At 46.6% G+C, this 18732-nt stretch overlaps 2 protein-coding genes across 3 annotated transcripts in view; both read left to right on the forward strand.

Annotated features, from left to right (window-relative positions):
- The window catches only part of LOC124040439 (poly(ADP-ribose) glycohydrolase-like), a 107467-nt gene extending 91819 nt beyond the window's left edge, over window positions 1-15648 (forward strand). For both annotated transcript variants that reach the window (XM_046357643.1, XM_046357642.1), the window contains 3 exons: window positions 8982-9087; window positions 13390-13518; window positions 15408-15648. In XM_046357643.1, coding sequence (XP_046213599.1) covers window positions 8982-9087; window positions 13390-13518; window positions 15408-15529 — 357 coding nt within the window. In that variant the 3' untranslated portion in view covers window positions 15530-15648. The remainder of the gene's footprint in view (window positions 1-8981; window positions 9088-13389; window positions 13519-15407) is intronic.
- Window positions 15649-16519: 871 nt separating this feature from the next.
- On the forward strand, window positions 16520-18031 carry LOC124039387. The gene is made up of 2 exons (XM_046355350.1): window positions 16520-17060; window positions 17256-18031. The coding sequence occupies exons 1-2, from the start codon at window positions 16577-16579 to the stop codon at window positions 17678-17680; spliced, it is 909 nt and encodes a 302-aa protein (XP_046211306.1). The 5' UTR covers window positions 16520-16576; the 3' UTR covers window positions 17681-18031.
- Window positions 18032-18732: the final 701 nt, after the last annotated feature.

Consider the following 18732-nt stretch of genomic DNA (forward strand, 5'->3'; position numbering starts at 1 on the left):
GGTGGTACCTCTACCAGGGGGAGCGGTGGTACCTCTACCAGGGGGAGCGGTGGTACCTCTACCAGGGGAGCGGTGGTAACTAGACCAGGGGAGCGGTGGTACCTCTACCAGGGGAGCGGTGGTACCTCTACCAGGGGGAGCGGTGGTACCTCTACCAGGGGAGCGGTGGTACCTCTACCAGGGGAGCGGTGGTACCTCTACCAGGGGGAGCGGTGGTACCTCTACCAGGGGGAGCGGTGGTACCTCTACCAGGGGGAGCGGTGGTACCCTCTACCAGGGGAGCGGTGGTAACTAGACCAGGGGGAGCGGTGGTACCTCGACCAGGGGAGCGGTGGTACCTAGACCAGGGGAGCGGTGGTACCTCTACCAGGGGAGCGGTGGTACCTCTACCAGGGGAGCGGTGGTACCTCTACCAGGGGAGCGGTGGTACCTCTACCAGGGGGAGTGGTGGTAACTAGACCAGGGGGAGTGGTGGTACCTCTACCAGGGGAGCGGTGGTACCTCTACCAGGGGAGCGGTGGTAACTAGACCAGGGAGCGGTGGTACTAGACCAGGGGGAGTGGTGGTAACCTCTACCTCTACCAGGGGGAGTGGTGGTAACTAGACCAGGGGAGTCGTGGTAACTAGACCAGGGGAGTCGTGGTAACTAGACCAGGGGGAGTGGTGGTAACTAGACCAGGGGGAGTGGTGGTAACTAGACCAGGGGGAGTGGTGGGGGAGTGGTGGTAACTAGACCAGGGGGAGTGGTGGTAACTAGACCAGGGGGAGTGGTGGTAACTAGACCAGGGGAGCGGTGGTAACTAGACCAGCGGTGGGGAGCGGTGGTACCTCTACCAGGGGAGCGGTGGTAACTAGACCAGGGGAGCGGTGGGTGGTACCTCTACCAGGGGGAGCGGTGGTAACTAGACCAGGGGAGCGGTGGTACCTAGACCAGGGGGAGCGGTGGTACCTCTACCAGGGGAGCGGTGGTAACTAGACCAGGGGAGCGGTGGTACCTCTACCAGGGGAGCGGTGGTACCTCTACCAGGGGGAGCGGTGGTACCTCTACCAGGGGGAGCGGTGGTACCTCTACCAGGGGAGCGGTGGTACCTCTACCAGGGGAGCGGTGGTACCTCTACCAGGGGAGCGGTGGTACCTCTACCAGGGGAGCGGTGGTACCTCGGTGGTACTCTACCAGGGGAGCGGTGGTACCTCTACTCTACCAGGGGGAGCGGTGGTACCTCTACCAGGGGAGCGGTGGTACCTCTACCAGGGGGAGCGGTGGTACCTCTACCAGGGGAGCGGTGGTACCTCTACCAGGGGGAGCGGTGGTACCTCTACCAGGGGAGCGGTGGTACCTCTACCAGGGGAGCGGTGGTACCTCTACCAGGGGGAGCGGTGGTACCTCTACCAGGGGAGCGGTGGTACCTCTACCAGGGGGAGCGGTGGTACCTCTAGACCAGGGGAGCGGTGGTACCTCTACCAGGGGGAGCGGTGGTACCTCTACCAGGGGGAGCGGTGGTACCTCTAGACCAGGGGAGCGGTGGTACCTCTACCAGGGGAGCGGTGGTACCTCTACCAGGGGGAGCGGTGGTACCTCTACCAGGGGGAGCGGTGGTACCTCTACCAGGGGAGCGGTGGTACCTCTACCAGGGGAGCGGTGGTACCTCTACCAGGGGGAGCGGTGGTACCTCTACCAGGGGAGCGGTGGTACCTCTACCAGGGGAGTGGTACCTCTACCTCTACCAGGGGAGCGGGGACCAGGGGAGTGGTACCTCTACCAGGGGAGCGGTGGTACCTCTACCAGGGGAGCGGTGGTACCTCTACCAGGGGAGCGGTGGTACCTCTACCAGGGGAGCGGTGGTACCTCTACCAGGGGAGCGGTGGTACCTCTACCAGGGGAGCGGTGGTACCTCTACCAGGGGGAGCGGTGGTACCTCTACCAGGGGAGCGGTGGTACCTCTACCAGGGGAGCGGTGGTACCTCTACCAGGGGAGCGGTGGTACCTCTACCAGGGGAGCGGTGGTACCTCTACCAGGGGGAGCGGTGGTACCTCTACCAGGGGAGCGGTGGTACCTCTACCAGGGGGAGCGGTGGTACCTCTACCAGGGGAGCGGTGGTACCTCTACCAGGGGGAGCGGTGGTACCTCTACCAGGGGGAGCGGTGGTACCTCTACCAGGGGGAGCGGTGGCGGTGGGAGCGGTGGTACCTCTACCAGGGGGAGCGGTGGTACCTCTACCAGGGGGAGCGGTGGTACCTCTACCAGGGGGAGCGGTGGTACCTCTACCAGGGGGAGCGGTGGTACCTCTACCAGGGGAGCGGTGGTACCTCTACCAGGGGGAGCGGTGGTACCTCTACCAGGGGAGCGGTGGTACCTCTACCAGGGGAGCGGTGGTACCTCTACCAGGGGGGAGCGGTGGTACCTCGGTGGTACCTCTACCAGGGGAGCGGTGGTACCTCTACCAGGGGGGGAGCGGTGTACCTCTACCAGGGGGACCTCTACCAGGGGAGCGGTGGTACCTCTACCAGGGGGAGCGGTGGTACCTCTACCAGGGGGAGCGGTGGTACCTCTACCAGGGGAGCGGTGGTACCTCTACCAGGGGGAGCGGTGGTACCTCTACCAGGGGGAGCGGTGGTACCTCTACCAGGGGGAGCGGTGGTACCTCTACCAGGGGGAGCGGTGGTACCTCTACCAGGGGGAGCGGTGGTACCTCTACCAGGGGAGCGGTGGTACCTCTACCAGGGGGAGCGGTGGTACCTCTACCAGGGGAGCGGTGGTACCTAGACCAGGGGAGCGGTGGTACCTCTACCAGGGGAGCGGTGGTACCTCTACCAGGGGGAGCGGTGGTACCTCTACCAGGGGGAGCGGTGGTAACTAGACCAGGGGGAGCGGTGGTACCTCTACCAGGGGGAGCGGTGGTACCTCTACCAGGGGGAGCGGTGGTACCTCTACCAGGGGTAGAGGAGGTAACTGATAGTTTGTTGGTGATGTGGACACTAAGGAACTTAACTCTCAACCCGCTCCACTTCAGCCCAGTCGATGTTAATGGTGGCCTGTTCAGCCCTCCTTTTCCTATAGTCCACGATCAGCTCCTTTGTCTTGCTCATGTTGAGGAAGAGGTTGTTGTCCTGGCACTACACTGCCAGTTCTCTGACCTCCTCCCTATAGGCCGTCTCATCATTGTCGGTGATCAGGCCTACCACTGTTGTGTCGTTAGCAAACTTAATGATGGTGTTTGAGTCGTGTTTGGTCACGCATTCATGGGTGAGCAGGGAGTACTAGAGGGGGACTAAGTACACACCCCTGAGGGGCCCCAGTGCTGAGGATCAGCGTCGCAGACGTGTTGTTGTCTACTCTTACCACCTGGGGGTGGCCTGTCAGGAAGTTCAGGATCCAGTTTCAGAGGGGGGTGTTTAGTCCCAGAGTCCTTTGCTTAGTGATGAGCTTCATTGGGTACTATGGTGTTGAATGCTGAGCTGTAGTCAATAAACAGCATTCTCACATAGGTGTTCCTTTTGTCCAGGTGGGAATGGGCAGTGTGGAGTGTGATTGAGATTGCGTCATCTGTGGATCTGTTGGGGCGGCATGTGAATTGGAGTGGGTCTAGGGTGTCTGTTGATGTGAGCCGTGACCAGCCTTTCAAAGCACTTCATGGCTACAGATGTGAGTGCCATTGGGTGGTAATCATTTAGGCAGGTTACCTTCGCTTCCTTGGGCACAGGGACTATGGTGGTCTGCTTGAAACATGCAGTTATTATAGACTCGGTCAGGGAGAGGTTGAAAATGTCAGTGAAGACACTTGACAGTTGGTCCGCACATGCTTTGAGTACACATCCTGGTAATCCGTCTGGCCCAGCGGCTTTGTGAATATTGACCTGTTTAAAGGTTTTGTTCACATCTGCTACCGAGAGCGTTATCACACAGTCATCCAAAACATCTGGTGAACTCGTGCATGAATCAGTGTTGCTTGCCTCGAAGTGAGCATAAAAGGCATTTAGCTCGTCTGGTAGGTTAGCTTCACTGGACAGCTTGCGCCTGGGTTTTCCTTTGTAGTCTGTAATAGTTTTCAAGCCTTGCCACATCCAACGAGCGTCAGAGCCGGTGTAGTAGGATTCAATCTTAGTCCTGTATTGATGCTTTGCTTGTTTGATGGTTCGTCTGAGGGCATAGTGGGATTTCTTATAAGCGCCCGGATTAGTCTCCCGCTCCTTTAAAGCGTTAACTCTAGCCTTTAGCTCGATGCGGATGTTGCCTGTAATCCATGGCTTCTGGATGGGATATGTATGTACAGTCACTGTGGGGACGACGTCATCGATGCACTTATTGATGAAGCCGATGACTGAGGTGGTGTACTCCTCAATGCCATTGGATGAATCCCAGAACATATTCCAGTCTGTGCTGCGAAACAGTCCTGTAGCATAGCATCCGCGTCATCTGACCATCGTATTGAGCGAGTCACTGGTACTTCCTCCTTTAGTTTTTACATGTAAGCAGGAATCAGGAGGATAGACGTATGGTCAGATTTGCCAAATGGAAGACGAGGGAGCTTTGTATGCATCTCTGTGTGTGGAGTATAGGTGGTCTAGGATTTTTTTTTTCTGGTTTCACATGGTAAAAATTTGGTAAAACTGATTTCAGTTTGCCTGCATTTAAGTTCCCGGCCACTAGGAGCGTTGCTTCTGGGTGAGCATTTGCTTATGGCCTTAGAGAGTTGGTTGAGAGCGGTCTTAGTGCCAGCTTTGTTCTGTGGTGGTAAATAGACGGCTATGAAAAATACAGATGAGAACTCTCTTGGTAGATAGTGTGGTCGACAGCTTATCGTAAGGTACTCTACCTCAAGTCTCACCTTGTGACCCGTTCCACACATCTGTTGTTTGTTATGTAGACTAGGGGGTGGATCTTTGCTGTAAAAGATTTTAGTAGCCTTTGTGTCGTGGCTCTCAACCAATCATCTGAGGGGTTGGTTCGTCGACCAGCCATCGCTATTGCAGAGCTCTCACTAATAAAGATTCAGTTGACGTATAACTCTGACTTGCGTGATAAGTTTGACTCTCCTCGTTTGATAATACAGAAATGTACCACCACAGTGGCTGGAGGTTTGGGAGAGTGATCCTAAAGTGTACATTCATGTACTCCATTCAGTAAAAAAAAATGCATGAACATTTTAGGATCGTTATCCCAAATCTCCAGCCACGAACCATATGCTCATCTTATTGAGTTACCACTACTGTAGAACAAACAAGTACAAAACATCCTTAAGTGCTCATCTTATTGAGTTAATATTGGGTCAATGATGTATATAAACCCTGGATTGCTGATGCTATGTATTGGGCCAATGAGATGCTTTGAAGCCACAGGTCGGCCATATTGGTACTCCTCAGAAGTCCATATGAATGAATGGGATTCTGCAGTATTTAAAAAACATGTTTCAACAACCAAATTAAATGTATTTAAGTGTTTTGTTTTATTGGGGACAGTAACATTTTACTACTCTCTAAAAGTTATACTTAAGGAACATTTTTGTATATATATTTGTTAGTTTCACTCATTATAATATAATTTAACAGTATGGATTAAGGTGTTTGTAATGTGGGGGAAAAACTAATGTAAAACATTTTTCTATAGCTTCTAGAATCTGCTTTACAGTGGTTGGGGGAGAGAACCAAGATGGTGGCTCTGGTTTTGAGTCACTAGTGTATACTGTATTTAAACAATTGGCTACGTCTTTGAGAAGCTCCCATTCTCTGCTTCTTGTATGTGGAGTGCTTCTGCTTTTAAGTGAATTTTGTCTTCCGTTGTACTGTAGACACAAATATGAACGTTCTGTAATATTAATGAAAGTGGAAGTGAGGAGGGTGTCAGGGTACAGCTACCGCTCTTTGATGTTAAGCTTTGATCTGTGTGTGTGTGTGTGTGTGTGTGTGTGTGTGTGTGTGTGTGTGTGTGTGTGTGTGTGTGTGTGTGTGTGTGTGTGTGTGTGTGTGTGTGTGTGTGTGTGTGTGTGTGTGTGTGTGTGTGTGTGTGTGTGTGTGTGTGTGTGTGTGTGTCCCTTTAAAAAAAATTATATGCATCAGCGAGAACCTTAATTGTCATTTAAGTTCAAATTAGTCTCGTCACGTTGATTTAATAGCGTTAGTGTCTAGCCGTTGCATACAATCAGACAAAAGACAACGCAATGATCTCGTAATCACTACTGCCAAATGTAAAGTGATCTGAAATGACTCACGTGCGCTGTTCTTCTGGGGTAAACGATAATAAACATTGGATGTTGATTCAGGAATGGATCATGTCTATGATTAGCTAGTTAAGGCTCTGTGTTCTTCTGGGGTAAACAATACTAAACATGTTGATTCAGGAATGGATCATGTCTATGATTAGCTAGTTAAGGCTATCTGTTCTTCTGGGGTAAACAATACTAAACATGTTGATTTAGGAATGGATCATGTCTATGATTAGCTAGTTAAGGCTCTGTGTTCTTCTGGGGTAAACAATACTAAACATGTTGATTCAGGAATGGATCATGTCTATGATTAGCTGGTTAAGGCTCTGTGTTCTTCTGGGGTAAACAATACTAAACATGTTGATTCAGGAATGGATCATGTCTATGATTAGCTAGTTAAGGCTCTGTGTTCTTCTGGGGTAAACAATACTAAACATGTTGATTCAGGAATGGATCATGTCTATGATTAGCTAGTTAAGGCTCTGTGTTCTTCTGGGGTAAACAATACTAAACATGTTGATTCAGGAATGGATCATGTCTATAATTAGCTGGTTAAGGCTCTGTGTTCTTCTGGGGTAAACAATACTAAACATGTTGATTCAGGAATGGATCATGTCTATGATTAGCTAGTTAAGGCTCTGTGTTCTTCTGGGGTAAACAATACTAAACATGTTGATTCAGGAATGGATCATGTCTATGATTAGCTGGTTAAGGCTCTGTGTTCTTCTGGGGTAAACAATACTAAACGTGTTGATTCAGGAATGGATCATGTCTATGATTAGCTAGTTAAGGCTCTGTGTTCTTCTGGGGTAAACAATACTAAACATGTTGATTCAGGAATGGATCATGTCTATGATTAGCTAGTTAAGGCTCTGTGTTCTTCTGGGGTAAACAATACTAAACATGTTGATTCAGGAATGGATCATGTCTATGATTAGCTAGTTAAGGCTCTGTGTTCTTCTGGGGTAAACAATACTAAACATGTTGATTCAGGAATGGATCATGTCTATGATTAGCTAGTTAAGGCTCTGTGTTCTTCTGGGGTAAACAATACTAAACATGTTGATTCAGGAATGGATCATGTCTATGATTAGCTAGTTAAGGCTATCTGTTTCATTACGATCTCTGCTACTTCATCCATTCGTTGATCCAACATTTTTTTGTTTAACCGGTAAAGTTATTGCGAACACATTTATTATTTTTGTAAATGATTTTTGTTTTTACAATAGTAACCTGACCGTGGTGGTTAATTACATCATAAAAAGTCATTTATCCATTTCTTCACGTAACATTCTCAGACAATGTGAAACGAAGACGTGAAATGTTGATGTTGTCCGGTTTCACTTCAGAGAGAAGCTGACCGTTCTGACAGGAAGTGGAAAAATAACAAGGACATCGATCCTGTTTTGGAGGGTTGTTTAGGAAACGGTCCCATCTGCCCTTTTTAAACCCTAGAATTTACCTCTGGCCTTCCAGGGGAGTGTACATCCCAAACGGCACCCTATTCCCTATATAGTGCGCTACTTTCCACCAGGTCCCGTAGTGCGCTATATAGGGAATAGGGTGCCATTTAGATGAAACTGAAAATGCATGTCCAGAGCCCCTCCGTATCATTTAATTTGCTGAGGATGTCAAGTCCATCCGTATCAAAATCCTCCCTTAGCGATGTAAATGGGCTGTAGGGTCTGATAGCTGTAATTGGCAGTTCTACGACATGTGAAGTTGTTAGATGATCGTTTTAAAAATGCATGGTTTATACTCGGGCCAACCGGATCTTTCTTCGGGGGCTTTTAGTTGACACGCAGCGTGCCATTACATTGAATGATGTGCCAAGCTTCAAGCCCGGCAGGCAATATCCAGTACGTTACATATTCCATTACGTGTCAATGTATAGGATCCGACTAGAGTTCTCATGATTACATTATGGAACGTACCAGAGATGTGGGACTACACTAAACGGAGATGTGGGACTACACTAAACGGAGATGTGGGGCTACACTAAACAGAGATGTGGGGCTACACTAAACGGAGATGTGGGACTACACTAAACAGAGATGTGGGGCTACACTAAACGGAGATGTGGGACTACACTAAACAGAGATGTGGGGCTACACTAAACGGAGATGTGGGACTACACTAAACAGGGATGTGGGACTACACTAAACAGGGATGTGGGACTACACTAAACAGGGATGTGGGACTACACTAAACGGAGATGTGGGACTACACTAACCGGTGATGTGGGGCTACACTAAACGGAGATGTGGGACTACACTAACCGGTGATGTGGGGCTACACTAAACGGAGATGTGGGACTACACTAACCGGTGATGTGGGACTACACTAAACAGGGATGTGGGACTACACTAAACAGGGATGTGGGACTACACTAAACAGGGATGTGGGACTACACTAAACAGGGATGTGGGACTACACTAAACAGGGATGTGGGACTACACTAAACAGGGATGTGGGACTACACTAAACAGGGATGTGGGACTACACTAAACAGGGATGTGGGACTACACTAAACAGAGATGTGGGACTACACATTACTACTGGCTGGTACCCAGCCAGGGCCTGCCATGGTCTGATGACTTGACATTCTGTCACATGCGTACTCTCACATCAGCATCGACCAGCCAACTGAGGACTTCTTACTGAGGATTTATTTCTCACCTGTGCAATTTACATGGTACCACTTTCATGAGAAATTTGGTTGCTCTTTTTTTTGTGTTTTGTTCTAAATCTTTCTCCCCCCCCCCCCCTCCATCCTTCAGGCATACTGTGGCTTTTCCCGCCCAGGGGAGACGAGTCAGGATCTCTCTGCGGTCGCTACAGGAAACTGGGGCTGCGGTGCGTTTGGTGGAGACGCTAGGCTTAAGGGTAAGGGGCATGGGGCAACATTAGCACTTCACTCAAAATGGCTGATTTTACATTTACATTTTAGTCATTTAGGATCCACTCTCATCCACTTCTTGAGGTGGACTGAACGTGCCTGTACTCATTTTGTGTGCCGGTACCATGTTCCGGCACAAGTCTAGCACCGTTCTTATCCAGGGCAACTTGAATTGAACTAAAGGTAGGTTAAAAAATTAAATAAAACACAACCACATATCACATTTTTTTTTATTTTTTTTATTTTACTAGGCAAGTCAGTTAAGAATAAATTCTTATTTTCAATGACGGCCTAGGAACAGTGGGTTAACTGCCTGTTCAAGGGCAGAACAACAGATTTTGTACCTTATCAGCTCGGGGATTTGAACTTGCAACCTTTCGGTTACTAGTCCAACGCTCTAACCACTAGGCTACCCTGCCGCCCCTAGCAATACTTGCTATTTAACCTTTTTATTTTTTTACATTTTAAAGAATCCATGAATTGTTTAACGTGGTCCAAATTGGACTGTACTGTTGAGTATAGGGGAGAATATGATTAAATCTCCAGTTGAAAAGCCACGCTTTTCAACAGGCCCTGATTTGTGTCCCAAATGGCACCCTATTCCCTATAATGTAGTGTACACCCTATGGACCATGGCCAAAAGTAGTGTACTGAATAGGGTGCCATTTGGGACACATTGCCTGTTGGTGTGAACTGGCCCCTCTCTCGTTAGCCTTGACTGTGGAATACATTTATTTACTTAATGCCCATTTGTCTCCCGTCATATTGATCAACTGACAACGTTAATATTTTTCATTAACGGTCGAATTGATCGCCTGCCCCAGCCCACCTATCCATTATAGACCTAAGGGCAATTCCACGTTAGATTTACGCCGAGACTCACGATTTTTCACTTAGGAATGTATGCCAAACATAAAACCATTTGATTTCAAAGTTTAACAAAACCGTACAACTCTATGCACAAGGACTAACTTTAAATCATTTACACAGTAAAATTGTTTTTATGAACATTTACGGGGAAAAGCTGTGCAGATGCAAAGTTTGGTAACAGAATTACGTTAAAATCTCAGGCAGGGGCTCAGAGGAGGATACCACTAGACTACTGCACTACCGCTAACACTTAGCACTCAGTGGTGCTGTGAGACTAAACTACCGCTAACACTTAGCACTCAGTGGTGCTGTGAGACTAAACTACCGCTAACACATAGCACCCACCCAGTGGTGCTGTGAGACTAAACTACCGCTAACACATAGCACCCACCCAGTGGTGCTGTGAGACTAAACTACCGCTAACACTTAGCACTCATTGGTGCTGTGAGACTAAACTACCGCTAACACTTAGCACTCAGTGGTGCTGTGAGACTAAACTACCGCTAACACATAGCACCCACCCAGTGGTGCTGTGAGACTAAACTACCGCTAACACTTAGCACTCAGTGGTGCTGTGAGACTAAACTACCTCTAACACTTAGCACTCAGTGGTGCTGTGAGACTAAACTACCGCTAACACATAGCACCCACCCAGTGGTGCTGTGAGACTAAACTACCGCTAACACTTAGCACTCATTGGTGCTGTGAGACTAAACTACCGCTAACACTTAGCACTCAGTGGTGCTGTGAGACTAAACTACCGCTAACACTTAGCACCCACCCAGTGGTGCTGTGAGACTAAACTACCGCTAACACTTAGCACTCATTGGTGCTGTGAGACTAAACTACCGCTAACACTTAGCACTCAGTGGTGCTGTGAGACTAAACTACCGCTAACACATAGCACCCACCCAGTGGTGCTGTGAGACTAAACTACCGCTAACACTTAGCACTCATTGGTGCTGTGAGACTAAACTACCGCTAACACTTAGCACTCAGTGGTGCTGTGAGACTAAACTACCGCTAACACTTAGCACCCACCCAGTGGTGCTGTGAGACTGAACTACCGCTAACACTTAGCACTCAGTGGTGCTGTGAGACTAAACTACCGCTAACACTAAGCACTCAGTGGTGCTGTGAGACTAAACTACCGCTAACACTTAGCACCCACCCAGTGGTGCTGTGAGACTGAACTACCGCTAACACTTAGCACTCAGTGGTGCTGTGAGACTAAACTACCGCTAACACTTAGCACCCAGTGGTGCTGTGAGACTAAACTACCGCTAACACTTAGCACCCAGTGGTGCTGTGAGACTAAACTACCGCTAACACTTAGCACCCACCCAGTGGTGCTGTGAGACTAAACTACCGCTAACACTTAGCACTCAGTGGTGCTGTGAGACTAAACTACCGCTAACACATAGCACCCACCCAGTGGTGCTGTGAGACTAAACTAACACTAACACTTAGCACCCATTGGTGCTGTGAGACTAAACTACCGCTAACACTCAGCACCACTAATTAGCCTAGTATCGGTCCGGGACCAGTTAGTTAATTAGCCTAGTATCGGTCCAGAACAAGTTAGTTAATTAGCCTAGCATCGGTCTGGGACCAGTTAGTTAATTAGCCTAGTATCGGTCCAGAACAAGTTAGTTAATTAGCCTAGCATCGGTCCGGGACCAGTTAGTTAATTAGCCTAGCATCGGTCCAGAGCCAGTTAGTTAATTAGCCTAGTATCGGTCCAGAGCCAGTTAGTTAATTAGCCTAGCATCGGTCCAGAGCCAGTTAGTTAATTAGCCTAGCATCGGTCCAGAGCCAGTTAGTTAATTAGCCTAGCATCGGTCCAGAGCCAGTTAGTTAATTAGCCTAGCATCGGTCCAGAACCAGTTAGTTTATTAGCCTAGCATCGGTCCAAAGCCAGTTAGTTAATTAGCCTAGCATCGGTCCAGAGCCAGTTAGTTAATTAGCCTAGCATCGGTCCAGAACCAGTTAGTTTATTAGCCTAGCATCGGTCCAAAGCCAGTTAGTTAATTAGCCTAGCATCGGTCCAGAACCAGTTAGTTTATTAGCCTAGCATCGGTCCGGAACCAGTTAGTTTATTAGCCTAGCATCGGTCCGGAACCGGTTAGTTAATTAGCCTAGTGTCGGTCCGGAACCAGTTAGTTAATTAGCCTAGCGTCGGTCCGGAACCAGTTAGTTAATTAGCCGAACGTCGGTCCGGAACCAGTTAGTTAATTAGCCTAACGTCGGTCCGGAACCAGTTAGTTAATTAGCCGAACGTCGGTCCGGAACCAGTTAGTTAATTAGCCTAGCGTCGGTCCGGAACCAGTTAGTTAATTAGCCTAGCGTCGGTCCGGAACCAGTTAGTTAATTAGCCTAGCGTCGGTCCGGAACCAGTTAGTTAATTAGCCTAGCGTCGGTCCGGAACCAGTTAGTTAATTAGCCTAGCTTCGGTCCGGAACCAGTTAGTTAATTAGCCTAGCATCGGTCCGGAACCAGTTAGTTAATTAGCCTAGCGTCGGTCCGGAACCAGTTAGTTAATTAGCCTAGCATCGGTCCCGAACCAGTTAGTTAATTAGCCTAGCGTCGGTCCGGAACCAGTTAGTTAATTAGCCTAGCATCGGTCCCGAACCAGTTAGTTAATTAGCCTAGCATCGGTCCCGAACCAGTTAGTTAATTAGCCTAGCATCGGTCCCGAACCAGTTAGTTAATTAGCCTAGCATCGGTCCCGAACCAGTTAGTTAATTAGCCTAGCATCGGTCCAGGTCTCTGAAGTCAACTGGCAGTTTTCTTACTCCACTTTCTTCTTAATGACATGCCTCTGGGGGGGGGATGGGGGAACAGACACTTAATATAGCCCAATGTTCCCCTCTGTTTACCTGGACTCTCTCTCTCGAATCGCTCCATCCCATACTTTTAATTGTGGGACAAGTTGAAAGAGTGATGACAATGTAAAAAAAGTCTGCCCCCCCCCACCGTCGTAGCTCGTTACTGTTGCCTCTCTCTGTCGCGGTTTCTTTATTAATAAAACAGACTTTATTTCCAGACTCTTAATGAAATATTCACAAGGTTCTGGGGCCAGAGCCTGCCTTCCCTTGCTCACACGGTGACTAAGTCTGGCTCCTCAGTGGGGGACTGGGTATTTTAGTCATTACTTCATTCATTCTGAGCCATGGTGTGTAATATGACAGTTTTAAATGGCGCCCGGTTGAATCTGGTTGTGTTGTTGCTGTCTTCAGCATGTTTACTCTGACCCTTGTATAATTTCTTGTACTGGTTCTGTAGAAAGTATCGGTCCTGTATAGACAGTTTCTCTCTCTCCCTTTCTCTCTCTGTCTGTCTCACTGTCTCTCCGTCTCTCTCTCTGTCCTTCTCTCTCCCCCCGACATCTCTCCACCCCCCCCCCCCCCCCCCTCCAGCTCTGCTCCAGATTCTGGCAGCCTCTGAGGCAGGCCGAGACGTGGCCTATTTCACCTTTGGTGACAGCGCCCTGATGAAAGACGTCTACGACATGCACTACTTCCTCACACAGAGACACGTCAGCGTCGGTAAGGCACATGCTATCTCCCTATCCACATTACCATGTCCCTAACCCTCACACAGAGACACGTCAGCGTCGGTAAGGCACATGCTATCTCCCTATCCACATTACCATGTCCCTAACCCTCACACAGAGACACGTCAGCGTCGGTAAGGCACATGCTATCTCCCTATCCACATTACCATGTCCCTAACCCTCACACAGAGACACGTCAGCGTCGGTAAGGCACATGTTCTATAGTTCTATACATACAACACTGTCTGGTGTTCTATAGTTTTATACATACAACACTGTCTGGTGTTCTATAGTTCTATACATACAACACTGTCTGGTGTTCTATAGTTTTATACATACAACACTGTCTGGTGTTCTATAGTTCTATACATACAACACTGTGTGGTGTTCTATAGTTCTATACATACAACACTGTCTGGTGTTCTATAGTTCTATACATACAACACTGTGTGGTGTTCTATAGTTCTATACATACAACACTGTCTGGTGTTCTATAGTTCTATACTTACAACACTGTCTGGTGTTCTATACATACAACACTGTGTGGTGTTCTATAGTTCTATACATACAACACTGTCTGGTGTTCTATAGTTCTATACATACAACACTGTCTGGTGTTCTATAGTTCTATACATACAACACTGTCTGGTGTTCTATAGTTCTATACATACAACACTGTCTGGTGTTCTATAGTTCTATACATACAACACTGTCTGGTGTTCTATACATACAACACTGTGTGGTGTTCTATAGTTCTATACATACAACACTGTCTGTGTAGTTCTATACATACAACACTGTCTGGTGTTCTATAGTTCTATACATACAACACTGTCTGGTGTTCTATACATACAACACTGTCTGGTGTTCTATACATACAACACTGTCTGGTGTTCTATACATACAACACTGTCTGGTGTTCTATACATACAACACTGTCTGGTGTTCTATAGTTCTATACATACAACACTGTCTGGTGTTCTATAGTTCTATACATACAACACTGTCTGGTGTTCTATAGTTCTATACATACAACACTGTCTGGTGTTCTATAGTTCTATACATACAACACTGTCTGGTGTTCTATAGTTCTATACATACAACACTGTCTGGTGTTCTATACATACAACACTGTCTGGTGTTCTATACATACAACACTGTCTGGTGTTCTATACATACAACAGTTCATACATACTTACACTGTCTGGTTTCTATACATATGTAACACTGTAAGCAATTAGTTCTATACATACAACACTGTCTGGTGTTCTATACCATTTGTCTGGTGTTCTATACATACAACACTGTCTGCTGTGTTCTATACATACAACACTGTCTGGTGTTCTATACATACAACACTGTCTGGTGTTCTATACATACAACACTGTCTGGTGTTCTATACATACAACACTGTCTGGTGTTCTATACATACAACACTGTCTGGTGTTCTATACATACAACACTGTCTGGTGTTCTATACATACAACACTGTCTGGTGTTCTATACATACGGAACACTGTCTGGTGTTCTAGACCAGAAACACATACAACACTGTCTGGTGTTCTATACATACAACACTGTCTGGTGTTCTATACATACAACACTGTCTGGTGTTCTATACATACAACACTGTCTAGTGTTCTATACATACAACACTGACATGTATGCAGGATTTTGCACATTGCAAAGGCATACATCTTACTATATTGGTTATAGAATTATGTAATTTTGGTAAGCAATTAGTTTTATTAAATCACAAACTGTAAAATCAACAAGAATTGCAATACCATTTGTCAATATTTGCCCTCTGCTAGATTCTCTGCTGTGGTTGTTTGGTGAATGAATGATGTATCTGACATAGACTCTGTCTCTGTCTCATAGGGGCTCTGTACAGTTTGCTGGGTCAGTACTACAGCTCAATGTGTCAGAGCTGCTTCACCCGCCGTCCCGACGTCAGCCTCTACTCCTTCATCTACCAGGAGGCCAGCTCTGTCGCCCCCTAGACCAGAAACACACACGCAGGTCGGCTCCCCCTAGAAGATCGGAGACGCCACGTCACGCAGCCCTGTCTCCCCCTAGACCAGAAACACACACACAGGTCGACTCCGCCTAGAAGATTAGATGCCAGCCATGGTCCCCCGGGCATAAAACAAGCTAGCTGTCCTCTAAGTGGATATTACCATGGAAGTTTGTCTTGTCATTCTGCTACTGGTAGCTGATACGCACATGGATAGCGATTCGATGTGTTGAGATTTGTGATTTGGAATGGTAAAGCCAAAGGCTGTCATCCATCTTGTGAGTGTGTCATGTTTCCTTGGTTTTACCCCCCCCCACATAAATCCAGACTAAATGAATCAGTTGTCAGAAATTCAGTTTATGGAAAGAATGAATAGAGCCGTTCTTAGAGGATTTATAAAAAATAAAAAAAATGTTGTAATTTAATCATAGGGAAATGATCTTCAGTCTTTGGCTGGTTACTCTGTTCTGCACTGGAGAGAAGCTGACTCTGTGTGGGGATGATCACTTAGAGTGTGTGCCGTGATCATTTATTTTATTTTCAAATATTTCAGATTATCATGGCCCTAGCCATGGGCCTCTAAGTGGATATATTACCATGGGCCTCTAAGTGGATATATTACCATGGTCCTCTAAGTGGATATATTACCATGGGCCTAGCCATGGTCCTCTAAGTGGATATATTACCATGGGCCTCTAAGTGGATATATTACCATGGCCTCCATTCAGTGGATATAGCCATGGCCTCCATTCAGTGGATATATTACCATGGGCCTAGCCATGGTCCTCTAAGTGGATATATTACCATGGCCTCTAAGTGGATATATTACCATGGCCTCCATTCAGTGGATATATTACCATGGCCTCCATTCAGTGGATATATTACCATGGGCCTCCATTCAGTGGATATATTACCATGGCCTCCATTACCATGGCCTCCATTCAGTGGATATATTATGGGCCTAGCCATGGGCCTCCATTCAGTGGATATATTATGGCATGGCCATGGGCCTCCATTCAGTGGATATATTACCATGGCCTCCATTCAGTGGATATATTACCATGGCCTCCATTCAGTGGATATATTACCATGGCCTCCATTCAGTGGATATATTACCATGGCCTCCATTCAGTGGATATATTACCATGGGCCTCCATTCAGTGGATATATTACCATGGCCTCCATTCAGTGGATATATTACCATGGCCTCCATTCAGTGGATATATTACCATGGCCTCCATTCAGTGGATATATTACCATGGGCCTAGCCATGGGCCTCCATTCAGTGGATATATTACCATGGCCTCCATTCAGTGGATATATTACCATGGCCTCCATTCAGTGGATATATTACCATGGCCTCCATTCAGTGGATATATTACCATGGGCCTCCATTCAGTGGATATATTACCATGGCCTCCATTCAGTGGATATATTACCATGGCCTCCATTCAGTGGATATATTACCATGGCCTCCATTCAGTGGATATATTACCATGGGCCTCCATTCAGTGGATATATTACCATGGGCCTCCCATGGGCCTCCATTCAGTGGATATATTACCATGGCCTCCATTCAGTGGATATATTACCATGGCCTCCATTCAGTGGATATATTACCATGGCCTCCATACCATGGGCCTCCATTCAGTGGATATATTACCATGGCCTCCATTCAGTGGATATATTACCATGGCCTCCATTCAGTGGATATATTACCATGGCCTCCATTCAGTGGATATATTACCATGGCCTCCATTCAGTGGATATATTACCATGGCCTCCATTCAGTGGATATATTACCATGGCCTCCATTCAGTGGATATATTACCATGGCCTCCATTCAGTGGATATATTACCATGGGCCTCCATTCAGTGGATATATTACCATGGCCTCCATTCAGTGGATATATTACCATGGCCTCCATTCAGTGGATATATTACCATGGGCCTAGCCATGGGCCTCCATTCAGTGGATATATTACCATGGCCTCCATTCAGTGGATATATTACCATGGCCTCCATTCAGTGGATATATTACCATGGCCTCCATTCAGTGGATATATTACCATGGCCTCCATTCAGTGGATATATTACCATGGGCCTCCATTCAGTGGATATATTACCATGGGCCTAGCCATGGGCCTCCATTCAGTGGATATATTACCATGGGCCTCCATTCAGTGGATATATTACCATGGGCCTAGCCGTGGGCTTAACTGGATATATTATTTGTTATTTTTGTGCCACATACAGGAAATAATGTGAACAAGTGTACTTAATGACACCCTGTCCAATAATATAATTAGATTTTCAACTCTAAGTAGTAGTCTGACTGTAGGAAAAGTGATTTATTAAGATAATGCTGTATGCCTCAACATCTTAAAACATTGAAAAGTGAGAAATTGGTTTTGAATTGTTTTGTGTGATTATGGATTTTTGGGGGAGGGATAATTAATAAAAAAATATGTAACTCGTTTTATACAAATATTGTTTGTTTTTTTAGTTTGTAATGTGATTCTAGGAACCCATATTGAATATAACATATGCCTGCACTGTCTTTCAAATGTCCTGTTTCAGACCTCAATTATTCACAGAAACAATGGTGCAGGTTAAATTAACATACCTTATCCTCAATGACTAATGGTACAGGTTAAATTAAAATATACCTTATCCTCAATGACTAATGGTGCAGGTTAAATTAACATACCTTATCCTCAATGACTAATGGTACAGGTTAAATTAAAATATACCTTATCCTCAATGACTAATGGTACAGGTTAAATTAAAATATACCTTATCCTCAATGACTAATGGTACAGGTTAAATTAACATACCTTATCCTCAATGACTAATGGTACAGGTTAAATTAAAATATACCTTATCCTCAATGTCTAATGGTGCAGGTTAAAATGTAACCGTACCTGACCGATTGGTTCGATTCGGTCTTATGTAGCAAAAATTGAAATCGTTTTTTTTTTACATTGGATAAAAGTAGAGACTCAGAGCTACATAATGGTATTTCATACACTACAGTTGAGGAACAATGGGAAAGTAATTCTGCTTTGAAAGTTGATAGACTGTAACCCCCATTCAGCATCGTTCACATCCTCTCAAGCTTTAGCCCCACCCATCTCTTTAAGGATTCACATGTGAGGCCATGTGCTAAACAGAGGGAGTAATGTAGTG

The sequence above is a fragment of the Oncorhynchus gorbuscha genome, linkage group LG07, assembly GCF_021184085.1.
Source record: "Oncorhynchus gorbuscha isolate QuinsamMale2020 ecotype Even-year linkage group LG07, OgorEven_v1.0, whole genome shotgun sequence".
Lineage (NCBI taxonomy): Eukaryota > Metazoa > Chordata > Actinopteri > Salmoniformes > Salmonidae > Oncorhynchus > Oncorhynchus gorbuscha.

What these genes read in the sequence shown, in the direction of transcription:
- LOC124039387 (XM_046355350.1), top strand. Translation starts at nt 16,577, where the DNA reads ATGGCCTCCATTCAGTGGATATATTACCATGGCCTCCATTCAGTGGAT. An exon ending in TGGGCCTCCATTCAGTGGAT is followed by an intron (nt 17,061 to 17,255) that starts ATATTACCATGG and finishes CATTCAGTGGAT; the next exon opens with ATATTACCATGGCCTCCATT.